The sequence below is a fragment of the Poeciliopsis prolifica genome, unplaced genomic scaffold, assembly GCF_027474105.1.
Source record: "Poeciliopsis prolifica strain line A6 unplaced genomic scaffold, Auburn_PproV2 SCAFFOLD020, whole genome shotgun sequence".
Taxonomy (NCBI): domain Eukaryota; kingdom Metazoa; phylum Chordata; class Actinopteri; order Cyprinodontiformes; family Poeciliidae; genus Poeciliopsis; species Poeciliopsis prolifica.
This window is the reverse complement of record NW_026562395.1, coordinates 4473806-4490572: the sequence shown is the minus strand read 5'-3', so window position 1 is coordinate 4490572 and position 16767 is coordinate 4473806. Positions and strand designations below refer to the sequence as shown.

Sequence of the window (16767 nt, the reverse complement as noted above, 5' to 3'; positions counted from 1 at the left end):
GCTGCAGGTTGCAGACCTGGGAACTGAACTGGGGGGAAAAAAAGCCGACAAGGGAGAGAGGAGATTTGAGGATGAGGTTTTTGGCCACAGTAAATGTGTCCCTATTTTTTATTATTTTTTTTGCCTCATACTGATTTAGGTGGAAAGAGGAGCGTGGTGAACCTCGTTTGTTTTGACTGATGCTTCCACACCAGGGAGTGCGGGGTTTAATCTCCCGAGTGTTTAGGGTGTAGACTCGCGGCCGCTTTAGCCGTCGCCGGGTTTTGGTTTACCATGACGGTTTGACCACACGGATGTACGGTTGTTGCCTTTCTGCAGGGCACAAACCGCCTGCCAACCAGCGAGTCGTCTCCTGCCACCGGCTACCTGTCCTGCGTCCAGAAGCCCGAGGCGGTGGTGCACGCCATGAAGGTCGGTTACTTTTAACGCCGCGAAAACACAAAGTCTCACCAATTTGGTCTGCTCTAGGGCAAATACTAACCTACAAGAAACTTTTCAAAAAACAAAAACTAAAGCACCAATTTTATTTGCAGATTATATCACTTATAACAATAAGTGATATAAAGTGAAATAATCTACCAGTGGAATTAGTGCTTTTTCATCCAAATTAAGAAATTATTTACTGAAAAGTTTCTCGTTAGTCAGTTTTGTCGTATTTCAAATGTACGAAGATATTTACACCAGAAACTAGACCCCAAAAAATATCCAAGAATTAGAACTGATGAGAACATAGTCATGGAGACGCCTCCTTCTTCATGTCACAAACTCACAAACCTTTGTTTTCACTAAAGCTGTTTGCCTCGATGAAACCAGACCTTCTCCTGTCTCTCCGTTAGGTTCTAGAGGTCCACGAGAATTTGGACAAGCAGGCTCCCGAGGACTACGAGGACGATCTGAGTGAGAAGGAGAAGGCCATCGTGCGAGAAATGTGCAACGTGAGTCCAGCAGCGTCATGATGTAAAGTGTTACTTTGTGTCTGTCTACACCGGCCGGGTTTAGTCTGCTTTATTCAAAGTCTGGTTGGTTTTCCTGGGAGGTTTGGTGTGAATGCATACTCAAACTCTGATCCGGATCCAAAAAAGGGAACCCCGGTCCGACCACAAACCCGGATCTCGGATCGATTAGCAAAAGCCCCAAAAGTAGAAAGTGGACTACGGCGCAGGGTATTCTGGGTAAATTCAACCAAATCAAACGTGTGTGTATAGTGCAAGCTCGAGAATTTTTTTCATTTTATGGTGTTTTACCTACAACTACAATCGGACACCACGCCATTTTTGTTTACGTTTCATGACGAAGGAAGTTCTTCTTCGGTAGTTCTCGCCGCAGCGCCTCCGGAGGCGAGGATGTGAACAGCTTTTCCAAGTAGTTTGGATTGTTTGACACATTTTCAGCTTTCGCCACAATGGAACAGATGTTCGGATCGAAAGCGGGTCCACCGGACCGTAACCCGCCTCTTTGTCCTGGATAGAAATCTCCAGAAGTTTCTTTTGACCTGACCTCTCTGACCTGCTTGGATTTTTTTTTCAAACATTTCCGTCATCAGATTCAAAATACTTTTTAAAAAAAAATGACATAAGTGCAATGCAGTGGATCCTGTGCGCGTTTCACCTGGATTCTCATAATTTCCACGTGAGAAACAAAGCTTCACTTTATGGCCGATCGTTTGAACTAAATGCCAATTTAGCCCCATCATCTCACAGTTTTGACTTGCATAGACCCCGGATACTACTTCTTCATCATCATCATCCACAGCAGAGCTACAGTCCTAACGTCCCAAGCGGCCTTGTTTTGTCCCCTCTGTCCCCTTTCTTTTGTCTTCTCTGAAACGAAGCCATCAGTGGAAGCTCACAGTTGAGCTGTCAAATCAATTCCACTGTATCAGCAGGGAGAAGAGCTCTCTCCTCCAACCACACATTCTCGCCTATCTAGTCTTACTCTCCTTGTTTCATCTCTCCCTCCATCTCTCTCTCTTTCTCTCTCTCTCTCTCTCTGTTGGAGATGTAAAGGCCTTGTGCTGAATAAAAGGTGCATCGATGAGAGAGGCTATCTGGGCCCTGCAGAGGTATGCAGCAGGCTAGGAATCTGGCAGAGGGGGCTGCTGGGAGGGAGGGGACACCACAATAGTGCTTTTGTAATAACATTACCGGGGGGAGGTCACCGCCGCCGCCGCTCCCACCTCACTCACAAAGCTGGAAGAGAGGAAAAGTAGTTGAGCATGCACAGGTGCACTAATAAAAAGCTCATTTATTTCAGAAGTTCTATTCAGAAAAGTGGAACTTGACTTGAATTATTGAAACAAAGAAGAACTTTCAGATGAGAACCCTCATCTCCCGAGACGCAAACCTGCGGGGAGGTGTTACAGTGGAGCTAATACTTTTTTCATCAATAGTAAGGAATTATTCGCCCAAATCAAGTTCCTTCATCTATCTGAAAAGTCACCCGCAGCGTGTTTCAGTGGTCCAGAAAACAGACCGGGATTTATTTTTTTGCGGTTTTTGAAGAGCGGTTGTGTTTGCGTCATTTTCTCGACCCCGGCCGCTCCTCTTCGCCTCTCAGGTTTTATCGCTGCTCTCCGTTTTGTGCAGGTGGTGTGGCGAAAACTGGGCGACGCCGCCGGATCAAAGATGTCCATCAGGCAGCATCTCTCTGGGAACCAGTTCAAGGGCCCGCTGTAGCACCGCGCCAACGACCCGGCTCGCCTACATCCACCCTGAGGGGGGGAGGGAAGGGAAACGCCACCGCATCAAACCTGCCGACACCACCCATCACTCCACGCATCCTGCAGAAAACGCCCTCTTTCGGGACCGACTGAGACGGCTACAGGACGGACTGCGTCGTCTTGATATTTACATGTACAGTAGAATCATCTCACGATCGATGGTGAAGGTGACCACTGGCAGCTAGTTGACCCACTTTCCGTCAGTCTCAAACACTCTCACCGCTCTGCTGGCCTCCTGCGAGAGCGTGGCGGCGCTCTCGCAAGCCGGTGGTGCAACATGGTTTCAAGCACAGACGCGACGAAGCCGCAGGAGCCGAGGCCTCAACCCCGCATGCTACGGGGGCTCAAAAGTGCCACGATGCGACAAATAATTTGTCAAATAAATACTCTGAATTAGTGGTGGGCAAAATAGAATTGCTATAACAATAGAAGTTACTATATGTTCCATCTTTTTTTTTTTTTTTTTCAGGTGTGGTTGTGACTGTGTGTCACAGCAAACAGAGCCCCCACAGAAACAAATAGTGCTCCTGAATAACATTCCCACTTGTAATAAGCTGTTTATTGATCCAGATCACCAAACTTGCACATGGTAATGGTATGTTCAAATATATTGATTCTTATGTTGAACAAACAGTGGAGAAAATGGTAAAGCTAACAATCTCAACAGTAATTACAGTTTTGGGTGATTTTCAAACATCAATTGGAATTTATGGTGACAACGCGAAATCAAAATTCTTATCGTGATACGAAATGTATCGCGATAAACGGTATACAATGCGATAAATGCTCACTTCTGCTTAAAACTTCAGCTACGGTAGATACATTTCAAAAACAAACCTCAGTATTTACATAAATGATTCAGTAGTTTATTAAATTAGTTATAGAAACTGAACCTGCTTTGATATTTATTTATTTCACGTTTGAGCAATAAAATGAATTCAAAATGTAACACATGATCTGGAAAAAATAAAAAGTAAAAATCAATTCGACCAGATTTTCTTTAATACAACTTTGCATTTCCAAAACTATTTCAACATCTATGCAACTATAAATAAAAGTACTTATTTCTCGTATTTCCAATGCCATATTCATTTTGCGACTCATTTTTGCGAATCTTGGCACTTTTGTTCCCACACGCAGCAGAGCTGAGAGGGCGACTGTGTGGCCGAATTTTTAGACAACTTTTAGTAGTAACCCCTCTATAAATAAATGTGAAAAGAAAAAAAACAACTAACTCCTGTCTCACGGACCTTCCCACACCCTACTGGTCAACGAGTATAATTAGGATTAGCATTCTGAGACGTTAACTTAAATGAAACCCACTGTGATTCATGAGTCTATGACTATAATTACGACTAGGGATCTCTGTTGACTTGTGTATAATGTGTATGAAACCATAGCACTACTTTGTGTTGATTTGACGTTTTCTCTGTTTTGTACACTAGCGTGGCCACTTGAGCAAATGTGTTTTTTGTTGATTTTTTTTTTTCTGTTTGGAAAGCACACTCATACTCTGACCTTCAAACCGGGTTTGCTTTTGGTATTAACCCTTTATTATTATTGTTATTATTGTTGTTGTTTTTTTGGGGGAGGAGGAGTGGGGGGGGGCGTTGTTCCAGATTGACCTTTATGACACCTTCTCAATTGAACCTCTGAAAATGTGCCGAGGCCATTCGGATTCTTCAGATGATTTTATGACTTTGTGAAAAAAAAGAAAAAAACAAACAAACAAACAAAAAAAGCTAAAAACTTTGGATGCTGTGTGCTTGTCAGACAATCATTTTCTCAGGTTGGGAGGGCGAGAGCTTTACCTTCACCCATCTCTGAGTCTGTGTGTGTGTGTGCGTGTGTGTGTGGTGTGTGTGTGTGTGTGTGTGTGTGTGTGCGTGTGTGTGTGCGCGCGCAAATGAAGACAGGATGGTTTTCTTGCGGCTGTGGCATCTGTTTGCGGCGCAATGCATTTTCTGAATCCACGCAGGAGCTTACCAACTGCAATAAGATGTTTGAAGGTCTAACCGTAGGCGCACTACGCTTTTTTATTATTTTAAGGAAATCTCTAAATTAGATTCTTTCTGTCATGGATTCAGCAGGTGCACGAGTTCTTTCTACTTTTACCTTTTCAATCTTAGAAGTATGTCTTCCCCTTGATGTCTTTACACCACGAAACTTTGTAAAAAAAAAAAAAAAGAGTATTTCTTGATGTCAGTATGAGCAATTTGATCATTGTATTTATTGCCAGGTTTAACATAGAGGCTGGGGGAGCAAAACAGGTTCATGAATTGATTATTTGTAATCGACCTGTAATGGAAGGGATGGAAGGGGCTCTCTGGCGACATTTGTCCCAGTCACCTTTCCGACCTTTCTGTCCCTTTGAACGGTAAAAAAAAAAAAAAGGCAATCAAAGTATTCATTTGAAAGTGTCCTTTTTTTCTAGGAACTGCTTTAAAGCCATGGTACAATTTTGAATACTTAAAACAAGCAAAGAAAAAAAAATGTTAAAAAAAAAGAAGTGGCGTTTAGTTTGAAATTTGCCACATTTTCCTCGGTTATGTTTCGATTTGGTACCCTACTACGTTTTTTATTGTTATTATTATTATTGCTTGAAATTTGTTCTCTTTAATGCTCCTTTTTACACCTGTATGCTAAAACCCACGGTCCAAATCTGTCGGATTTTTGGTCCAAACGTCAATCTTGTAGCAACTGGCATGACTGTAAACTGTTTCTCATGAATCTCCACTGATGAAAATAAATAAAAATAAATATATATATCAGCAATTATCAGGTAAAATGTACATGAATTAGGCCACTTTTAGAAAACTCTGGGAAAGAAAATAAACGAGTTGCTTCAAGATGCTGTCAATTGTCTTTATTTGAAGACGAGGGGCGCCCTCTGCTGGTGAGGATTCACCCTGCAGTCCGAACACTCATGAGCGTGAACATTTGCGTTGGCCAATCACGTCACAACACCGCTCTGCACTTTAGCTGTCTTTAGCTTGGGGAAGTTTAAACGTCAGACTCACCGAAACGAGACCATAAAAATGACATAAGGTGATTATTCTCGGGCTCCATTTTAAATAAACGCAACACGAATCTAGTTCCAGTGACACGAATGTCTTTTTTTTTTTGCTCAATAAAGGAAAAAAAACATGAGTTGATTTATCTGCGTATTATATCCAAGTTCTACATTTGCCAAAACAAAAACAAAAAAAATGTAAAAAGTACAAATGATATCCTTTCACCGCCAGAGGGCAGCAAAGTCCGTCTGTTCAGTCACAGTGGCATGCTCGGTCCAGGCCCGGTTCTGGCCATTTGGGCCTATTGAGGCTCCCAATCCTCAAATGTTTTGTTGTGCGCGCCCCCCAATTATCAACGAGCTTCTCTTAAGTTGACAGTGAATGTAATAACTAAATGTGGCTAAAGTGCGGAAACAAAGCACAACAGAAGGGGATTTTAATCTAAATGCCTCTGATTTCAGATCTTAACCAGCTGATGTCTTACAGTAGAGGCTCACCTCCAATTAATCATGGAAGACATTAGGACTTCATCCAGAGGTGCATCCACAGGAGGGCCAGTCTGGGCCCCTGAAGTTGTGCTCTCTGTGTGGGTCAGGGGGTCCGGGCGGGGCCTGCTGTCATCCTGCTGGGCCTCCATCTGCTGTGGAGGTGCTTAGGTCCTCAGATTGATGGCAACACGATGAGTTGATGGCACGTGTGGCGTTGAGTGACAGAGGGTCTTTTTCTGTATCGGATCTGTACTCAAACGTGGACAAGTGCATCGCCATGAAAGAGCAATTTTTTTCTATACTCGTTTGGTTTGAGATAGTGCTTGTGTAATAAGAACATTTTACAGATCCCACAAAACAAGGACAAAATGTGAAAATAAAACTTTTAATAGTCGCAGAACTCTTTGCAACGTGAAGCCAGCATTTTTGAAGTTATGCCAAAACAAAAACAGATTATGAGCCGACAAACTCCAAAAGCCTCGACTACTGCGTTTCCCCAAAGACTGGACACAATGTGACAGAACAAAATGAGAAACAGAACGCAAAAATAAATGCAACTGGGAAACAACAGGAGGCATTTAAATCATGATTTAAATGATAAGAAGCCTAAAACAAAACCAAATAAAATGAAACATGTCTTTGCGATGTTTGACACACTTTGGGAGGAAATCAGGGTGCTGCTGTCGCTCAGTACATTCTCAGTGAAGGGCTCAACAAGTAGCTTCCTGTAGATATCAAAATCTTTCCAAAATATTTAAAAAAAAAAACTTCCCAGAAATATTTCTTCTGGTTTTCCAAACAATGGTTCCCAGACCTGACTTGTCATTTCAAGTTTACTTCCAACCGTGTCATTTGCTTGTCTGAAGCTGCACTGAAGAGAGACCAGTCTCACTTCTTTTAGTTTATGACAGGAAAACTTTGTGGTTCAGTCACAAACAGCAGCTATGTGTTTGTAAATTCATCTCATCCACCCGCCGCGGTTGAGGGGCATTCCAGGTGGAGGGGGCAGGGGTACTTGGGACTGTCCTGGAGGCACGGGGGGTGGAGGAGGATACCCGGCAGGGGGAAGCGTGATCCCGGGCAGCGGCACGTGGCCTGGGGGCATGCGGGGAGGCGGTGGGGGAGGGTAGCTGTTGTAGCCCGGTGGAGGGTAGGCCGGGGCCAAACTTGGTGGTGGGTAACTGGATGGAGGAGGTGGAGGACCTGGAGGCGGCGCCGTGGCCGGTTGGTAGACGTGTGGGTGGTACGGCGGGATGGGTGGCGGGTAGCTGGGCGGCATGGGGGTGTAGGGCGGCCCTTCCGTCTTCATCATGGACTGCAGGCTCTGGTAGCCCTCCCCAGACATGTAGGAGCTGGTGGTGGACATCAGGTAGTTGGAGGGCGGGGGCGGAGGAGGGCGATGGGGCAAAGGTGGGGGCTGGTGCGGGGCGGGGCGTGTGGAGGCGGAGGAGCAGCTTCGCTTCCTGGTTCTGCCTCAGCAGGAGGGGCTGGATGGAGAAACGGAGAAAAACAGAGAAAAATAACTAACAGGACTGAAACAATTAATCAGATTAATCACAATTAATCAGTTATTGAAATAACATCAACTAATTTAGCAATCGATTAATCGTTAACAGACTCCAAAATAGGCAATTTGCTCACTCAACCCAAGAAGTAAAGTAGTCAAAACTGTACAAAAAATGTTTACATTTGCATATATTTGTATTTAGCCCAGAACTCCACAAATAGCAGTTTTTGCTTTGCTTGGTTCGAATTCTCCAGGTGTTCGCATGTAGATGTAAAGCGTTCTCAAAAGGAATATGTTGTTGCACTTAATGGCAAAAAAATGTTTATTTTCTTATTCAAAAAAGGAATTGAACTATTTATTTGCATCTATTAATGCATTTCTAATATCAAGCAAAAAGGCTCAGAACGGGCCGATTTTGTATCTGAGGAACTATCAGAATAACTAAAGTAATCTTTAATTGCAGCCCTGATTAAAAACAGTCGCCATCTCAGTGGTGGAGGATGCAGCTGGGCCCCGCCCTGCTCCGCCCTGCCCTGCTCCGCCCACCAACATGATCCCAAATAACCTCCCTGTTAGCAGACAGGAACGCACAGCGAGGCCAAGATCAGCCAACACCGCCATGCAGGAGGTCTCATTACCCCGGCTGACGCTCTCAGAGCGCTCCGGGTGAGATTGGGAGCATGTGGTTCGCGTTTTGTCCAGGCGAAAGGTGATTACATAAGCAGGCTAACAATTGTGTTCTGCTCCAGGAGCCCGAAGTGACCGCAGGGGAACTGGCGGCTCATGAAGCAGGTCTGTTTAGAGGCGCTAGCACACAGACAGCAGGGCTTTCCTGGATGCCAGCGTGTCCCCAAGTTCAACTCCATGCCCTGAAACCCAGATGACGGGCATGACTCAGGCGGTCGCCATGGTTACCTGGGGGAGGCTGGGACGTAGGCAGGGGGGGCATGGGGCTCTCCAGTCGGGGGATCTTTGACCCGGCTTGTTCTGCAAAAATGTCAAGAGAGTTACGGGAGTTATTAAATATGTGATGTTTGGTTTAATACAGTTAAACAAGAATGAATGACTTGAATACTGTCAAATTAAAACAACAAAGTTCACTGCATCTCATTGGGATTTCATAAAACTGTTCACACATTTTTCTGTTGTTTCTTTCTTTGTTTTTGAAGATTCAATTTGAAAAGGGTAGCAGGCAAGTATTGACCCCAAAAGCACCGAACCCTTTGTGGACAGACAACTAACATACATCCACCGGGACACGGTAGAAACAAAGATGGTGGCTGCATCATGCTGTGGGGATTCTTTTCTTCAGCTGCTTGTCAGAGTCTAATGGAGGACGGTTGCAGCTAAACGCAGGTCAACCCAAGAAGGAAAACTGTTAGGGTCTGCAAAGCATTTCAGACTGCGGTGGAGGTTCACCCTCCAAGCACAATGAGCTGAAACATAAAGTCAGAGCAACAATAAAGTGGTTTATATCAGAGTGAAAATAATGTGTTTCTAATGGACCAGTCAAAGTCCAGACAAGGACTACTACCCTGTAATTTTTTTTACCCCCAAAAACAAAGCTAGTTTATTTTATTTTATTTTCCAAATTGCTTGGGGTTTTTTTGCATCACTTCCAGCATAAAGACAAATAAAAAACTACATTGGCTTTTAGGCATAAAAGAAAATTAATTTTTAAAAAAGCTGAAGCATTTAGACAAAAATAGGAATCAGCTCCAAAGAAAAAACAACTTTCAGCTACATATTTTAGCTGAAATATAATGAGAAATGCTACTTTATTAAAATAATTGGAATTTATTAACGGTACCAGTCATTGACTATGTTGAAGTTCTCTCATTTTTTTCCCAGATGCAGGCAGCCAGTGACAGGCACACACACACACACACACACACACACACACTGGATCAAGGGGACTCTGTGCACACACACACACGCACGCACGCACACACACACACACACACACTGGATCGAGGGGACTCTGTGCACACACACTGCACTTTGGGGGAAAGCAAACTGCAGTAACTTTTGCTAAGCAAAAAAAAATAAAAAAGAAATAAAAATTGTGTTGACTAACTATATTTATAATAATAACAGCAGTCATTAATGACTAACATTAATGATTAATGATGGCAGTCCAAAAGTAAATATAATTAGTGAGACTTGAAAACTGATGCTGAAGGTTGTTTTCACCCAATCGGAAAGAGCTGGATTTAGTGTTTATAGGGACAGGTGGTCCTACAAATCTAATAAACAAGGTATTATTGTCCTCCCTCTTAACATTTATGGACTTTATACTTTTGTGTTCGTAGGTGTAATTTCACAAAATCACAAAAAATTTAAAACAATGTTGTACTGCGACATATAAAAAGCAGAATACCTGGAGGTTTGGGTTCCTCCTTTGGAGAAGTCTGGGACAAAAACAGACACAAGGCCGACATTAATAGAAGTCATTTCTTCATATTTTTAAAGTCTTCTCTTCTCTGTTAGCTAGCTTACATGCGAGCGTTTGAGCTGGCGTGCCGGGCTGCCAACCTGAGGAGAGGCCTTCTTGGGCGGAGGGGGCGGCGGGTTGGTGGCCTGGGGCTGCCCCGGTGGGACTGGGGGAAGAGTCGTGGGAGTAGCCGGCGCGCGCTCTTTCTCCTGGATCTGCTGAGGGATGGGCTTGTTTCCCTGGGAGTACAGATCCAGGATCTGGTGGCAGATGTCTGCATAATGGAGGGATTATGGATGAGAAGCGTCCGAGAGGCGAGGGAGGAAATCTGAAGGAAGGAGGGGAGTACCTTCCAGAAGCTCGACGGGGACATCCTGGACGAACTGCTCCCACCAGCGGCGGGACGACTGCTTGGCCGTCCACTCCTGGATGTCGAACTTACACAGGCGGCCGGCCAGGTACATCACAGCCACGGCGATGATTTCTGGCTCCCACTGCAGAGACAGCATGGTGCAGAGGCTGGAGGGAACACACACACACACACACACACACACACCACACACACACACACACACACACACACACACACACACACACACACACACACACACACACACACACACACACACACACACACACACACACACACACACACACACACACACACACACGCGAGGGTCAAATCTGTCAATGTTATCAGGAAAATCCTCAAAATAATGATTTATATGACAGAGTATTAGGACAAGACTAACAAAAGAAATTTAATAATAATAAAAGTCACAATATTTCAAGAATAAAGTGGATAAAATAGAAGCATAAAGTCATAAGAATATGAGAATAAACTCAGTATTATGAGAAAAAAGTTGCAATATTACAAGAATAATTCATATAAGAATAAAGTTGAAATACACAAATGTCATAATAATAATCAGAGAATAAAGTCAGAATAATTACAAAAAAAGTTATAACATTGAAAATAAAGTCAGTATACAAAGTTATAGTATAACAGGAACAAGTCATATGAGAATACAATTGAAATAAGAATAAAATCATAATGTTAATAAATTCATAATGTTATGAATTTAGTCTTTTAATTTAGCCACTTTATTATCGCAATGCTATGACTATTTTTGCAGCTTTAAGAAAAACCTCCAGTGAGAGTAAAAACAGGCCAAAGTGTGCTCACCTGTCGTTGACAAAGGTCCACGCCATCTGTAAGACCTTGCAGACTTTATTCTTCTCCCCTGCAATAAAACAGCAGAATCTCAGCCTGTTCGTGACCGAATCCATGTGCCACAGTTTACTTTTCACCAGTGGTTAAAACGTTTGAACCTTTTCTCCCCTCCCCTTTACCTTTAAGTTGCTTGACATAGCGCAGCAGGAACATGTAGGGATGCTCCACCTGCAGGTCAAACTTGATTGTCTGGAGTAAAATCCTCTCCAGAACCATCACCTCCTCCTGTTACAACCAGAAAGGTCATTCAAGGCGCAGTTCTCTCAACAATGGACATTTGTTGCCATTTTACAGCACAAATAGATTGAGCTCATTTCCCCTGAAAACACAAGTCGTAAAACATATTTGTGATGGAAAATGACATCGGCCAGTAATTTCTGCTCCATAAGGTTAAACTCTGGGGCTGTGATGTCACAACAGACAGGTGGCTGACAATAGCCTGCAGGGTAGTTACAATCTTCATCTTGTTATTGTTTTAATAAAGATGTGAAAGTACGTCCAGAGTTTGGCGCTCGGCCTTCACGACCGACTAATTAGGCGTTTGCTGCATCCGGCTCATGACATAAGCGGTTCTTTCCGCCTGACCCAGAAACAGGAGGAAAAAGTCCTGTGAGAGACACTTAATGAGCTTTTTAATAGTTTATTAAGGACCCTGGACTCCACTGCAACATCTGGAGTTCAAAAACTTGGACGGGTCAAGCCTGGATATTTCTGCCCTGAAAACACATTCTTCACAAACTCAGTTGAAGTTTAATGAAGCATTTCTCTTTGTGAAATAGACTAAAAGCTTTATTTATTTATTTTCTTAGTTTTTTAGAGAGCTAATGACTCAGATTTGCCAGGGGATATTTATTTCTATCATTTTTCCCTCAGAACTAGAACCTCACTCCCTTAAATTAGCGTAAAGTAACAATGTTGGATAATGTTGAAGGCATAAAATAACCCAGTAATTTATTTGAGGGAAACTATTTCTGCTGTCTTGTTTTCATTTATGTAAACAAATAAAATGCAAAACGTAATAAGAATACTTTGAGCTGATATAGCTTTAAAAAACTGACCTGTTGAAGGTGGGGAATAATATCAAGTGGAATTTATTTGTACTTAAGAACCAACGTGAAAAGGAGAAATGTAAATAACTACAATTATTATGTGCAGTTCTTTATATAACTGTGCCCAGAAGAATCCTATTGTGAATGGGTGCGTATTATAAGAGACATGCAGTTACTTAAAACTAGACTGCAAACAAGTAATAAATGATTTTTTTCATCACCACTTTTATTGTGATCCCATTAGCACCAGTAAGTATTGTGATAACATTTGAAGGCCATATCACAAACCCCTAAATCCAAGACATGTATTTATTTTTATTTTGTTTATTGCCCCTGGTGTCTCAAAGATTGGACACGAGACAATAATCAAATTTGTAGACCTTTCTGAGCTGAATGTGTTCAGAAAAAGGTGAACGGTAAACCGAAACAAATGAAAACGTCACCTTTGGATCGTCGCCGAACTGAGCAAACTGCACATCGTTCAGTAAGCTCCGCGCCGTCTTGATGATGTCTTTGCACTTTTTTGGGGTCTCCTCAACTTTTCCAGCCAGGAAAAGACAACAAGCGCCAGTCACCTGTGGGACAAAAAAAAAAAGTCATTCATTTCCCTAAGGTAAGTTTCATCGGGGAAAGACCAAGAATGATCAGAAACTGGGACTCACGTATCTGGGAAACTGCTTGAAGGAGTGGAACATGTAGAAGCGATGGAAATATATGATGCCGGTGGCCAGAGTGTCATAGTGTCTGCTAACAGTCAAGGAGTTTCACACACAATGACTTCTATAACTAAAACCTGATTAGCATGGTTACCTTTGCTGCCATAATCACAACACTAACACATTACTCTATGAGAAACATATTTAAGGATCTCAGCAAAGCATTTAACCAGCGCTCATGATAAACTAAAACAAACTCAAGAATTTCCATTTGTGTAATTTATCTTTTTTTTCTTCTTCTCTTTCTACCAAAGTCTGGATAATGAAAGTTTTCAGTCTGGTGCTTCGGGTCTCAACCAGCCCTTTTTTTTTTTTTTTTTTAAGAATAGTGTCGTTTACAAAGACTTCATAATTCATTTTAATTTGTTGTTTCTATTATTTTGTTCATTCGTCTTGAATAGGTAAAATGTCTTCCAGTTCCGGTGTTAAATGTTTATTAGAATTTAAAGTTTATCGACCTTGGGAAATGTGTTCTTGCATTATTATGCCATAATAGTCGAAAAATGTGTCAAAACAACAATATTATTGTTTATCACAATAACAGGGACAATCTTGGACAATTTATCATGAAGCAAAACTTGTTTTTGTGACAGGCCGAGTCAATTCGTACAGCTTATCTGTTCTGTGTTTTTTTTCTTCCACTGCACTACTTTACCTAAAATATCTAAATCTAACGCGACAGAGATACGAGATAAAGGTTTTTTCCTGGTATAAACCGATCTAGGATACAGGCCGAGGCGGGTTCCCACGTCGAATATGAAGCGGGCTCCCTCCCTCCTGTACCGAGCCTCCGTACCCGGGTCAAGGCCCTCAGACTGAGATGGGGTGTGGGCTAGGTCCTTCTTGTCCCAGTACCAGCATGGCTTGATGTGGTCCAGAGTGGCTTGGCCGCTCAAGTTCTCTTTCATTGTCTGAGGGGAAGAGGTGGATGGACCTGCTGCGCTGGACTGCTGATATTCAGGGAGGCAGGAGGGTAACAACCAAAAAACAATTATTACTTGCTTGCTTTCAGAGAAAAGCCCTACTATTAAGAATCTGAATTTTATGTGAGCCCCAAATTCTTTAAAAGTACAAGTTGTGCTAAAAGTTGCTTTGTTTAGATCATTTTTCGCTTTTAATATTTGCTTTGTGGAAATAGACACATCCTGTATAAAGCATGTGGGAGATTTATTTTTCATGTTCACCATAAACAACTCAAACAGAACCGGTAAGGAAGAATGAAACTATCCAAATTGTACATAAAAAAAGCCACAGAAATGCTTAACCCAACAAAAAAAATACTTTAAACTACTCGTTTTATTGATCTACTGGGCATGGCTGGGAACGAGAGTCTGGCGGTATTGTAGCTCATTAGCTGGTTAGGAAATCCTAGGATTGGCTAATTAATAGCTTTAAAATATAATTTCTCCAAATAGTAGTGGGAGCTTGTTTTGCTTTAATTTTCACACCATGACAGTCAGATTGTTTTGGGGGAATATATATATATATATATATATATATATATATATATATATATATATATATATATATATATATATATAATTCTGAGACATCCATATAAGCAAGGACTAGCCTTTCTTCTTTCAGCCAGCTGACTGCCTGTGCTCAGTAAGTAGTGTGAGAGAAGTATTATGATAACTGGTTGCTCCTGCGCTTATTTAAACATAAGGGTTGTTTAAATATAATCTGAAAATAGACCTAACGTTGAAAGATTACATGTCTTCACTGTATTAGAGAGCAAACTGTATGGATAACTGTATGGATTAACAAAACGTGCTGCTACAACAACAAAATAAGAACAATAATTGTATTTACTTAGCATAGTAATGTCTTAAACCCTTTATAGATCAGATAGAGAGCAGCAGCGTAGCCTGGTTTATTATGAACGTGTTAAATGTAGGATTTAGCTTGTTAGCATAATAAAGTCACGAGCTACTACCGAACATTTACTATAAATATCCCTGAAAAGTTCAATAATGTTCATAATGTGTAAAAATGCATCTGACAAAAAATAAAATGGGTGAGTTTGTAACAAATAAGGCTACGACACGGAAAACGACAAGAAGTGTGAATTAAACTGGTTAATCTGTTCGCTAGCATTGGGTTAGCGTGTTAGCTCGAGCTAATGCTAAAAGCATATCAGCCTATCAAAGTGTTTGCGACGAACTCTTGCTGTTCTTCATCTAACGAGCCGCGAAGCTTACCTTTATCATGTATGCGTCAGGATGAACCACATACAAGAGACGACAGTTTGAATAATCCGCAGTTATTCACACTGTATTAACCAACAAATGAGCAACCAAAATCCCCATTGTAACAAGGACACCACCGTTTTCCTGTACGACACGACCTCCTTGCCGACGTCATTACGCAGGAGACAAGATACACGTGCGCCCTGGAAATATACAATTCAGATTCAAAAATATGCTTTTTTTCCGAAAGCGAAGTGCCTGATTCATGTATCTGTTATATAAACCGCTTTCATAGACCGTCCAAGTTGTGAGAATTAGGAGGTTGTTGTTTCGAATACTATCCACTAGAGGGAGACAAATATTCACTCTACTGTTTTAATTGGCCACAAAAGAGATCCAACAATTATAATTAAATACAGTGTTCAAAATTTACTCATTTATTGTCTCCTTCTCATCCTCATCATTTCAGGAGTCTCTTAATCAAAAGTGAAATGTGTCAGTTAATAGTTTTAGTATTTTTCTCATTTATGGAAAAGAGTAGACTGGAAGAAAATGCCTACCAAATACTGAGAGATTTGTTAAAGTCATTGCTAACGTACAAGTCTAGATCTATGGTTCTATGCTTCCATAAATTATTTAAAATTTGTTATAATAATATCTCAGTGTTAGAATGACCCTTAGCGGCAGGCTTTAAAAGAGGAGTCTTGAGGCGGAGAGATGTAGTGCAGACCAACCAGGTGTTTAATCACCAACATTTAAACAAACAATCCTGCATTCAAAGGGGGAAAATGCATTCCCACAGCAGCCACACCCACATGTGGGCAACCTGTCGGCTTTTATAGTCCCTGGCTGCACCAATTCACAGCCCCCAAAAAGCAGGATAAAACAAAATACATATACACAAACAAGACAATACATCTTCACATAATATTAAACACTTCATTTCATAGCAATCATTTCATTTCTAAAAATACTCTTATAAATATCAATCCAATTAGTAAATTCTAAAAGTCACAGTGCTTTGCTCCCCCTCTATATTTGGTCTCTCCCAGAACCCTTATAAGGAAAGAACTGAGGTAAGCCAATCTAAGTAAACAATTAAAACATTTAAACTGTCTTCCTAAACGTAATGAAGACCTTCATTACGCTCAGATAAATAGGTCATTTCTACTCTTTCAGTTTGCAGTAGTAAAATGTTTTAGTTTGGTATGTAATAATGGGTAAAAGATCATCTGGAAATGCTCTAAAAGGGGAAAGACAACAGTTGTCTAGCTTTGTGCTGGTGATGTCTTTCCCCAATCAATGGTATTTCTCATTAATTAATCAGCTGTGTCAGTTATGAGGCAAATACTGCACACATTGAATGCAACTAAATGCATTTTTACCTTCCACACGTGCCATTGTTCAAAACAAA

The 16767-nt window shown here is 41.6% G+C and overlaps 2 protein-coding genes across 5 annotated transcripts in view; one reads left to right on the top strand and one right to left on the bottom strand.

Moving 5' to 3' along the window:
* Positions 1-5568, top strand: part of ccdc85cb (coiled-coil domain containing 85C, b) — a 48094-nt gene extending 42526 nt beyond the window's left edge. For all 4 annotated transcript variants that reach the window (XM_055044072.1, XM_055044071.1, XM_055044074.1 and 1 more), the window contains 3 exons: positions 319-411; positions 837-935; positions 2586-5568. In XM_055044072.1, coding sequence (XP_054900047.1) covers positions 319-411; positions 837-935; positions 2586-2675 — 282 coding nt within the window. In that variant the 3' untranslated portion in view covers positions 2676-5568. The remainder of the gene's footprint in view (positions 1-318; positions 412-836; positions 936-2585) is intronic.
* Positions 5569-6587: 1019 nt separating this feature from the next.
* ccnk (cyclin K) lies at positions 6588-15649 on the bottom strand. Its single transcript, XM_055044667.1, is given in 12 exon segments — positions 6588-7649; positions 7652-7708; positions 8644-8715; positions 10109-10139; positions 10228-10436; positions 10512-10681; positions 11349-11406; positions 11516-11621; positions 12889-13020; positions 13108-13189; positions 13891-14111; positions 15366-15649. Coding segments are annotated over 12 exon segments (1617 nt in total). The 5' UTR covers positions 15375-15649; the 3' UTR covers positions 6588-7179.
* Positions 15650-16767: the final 1118 nt, after the last annotated feature.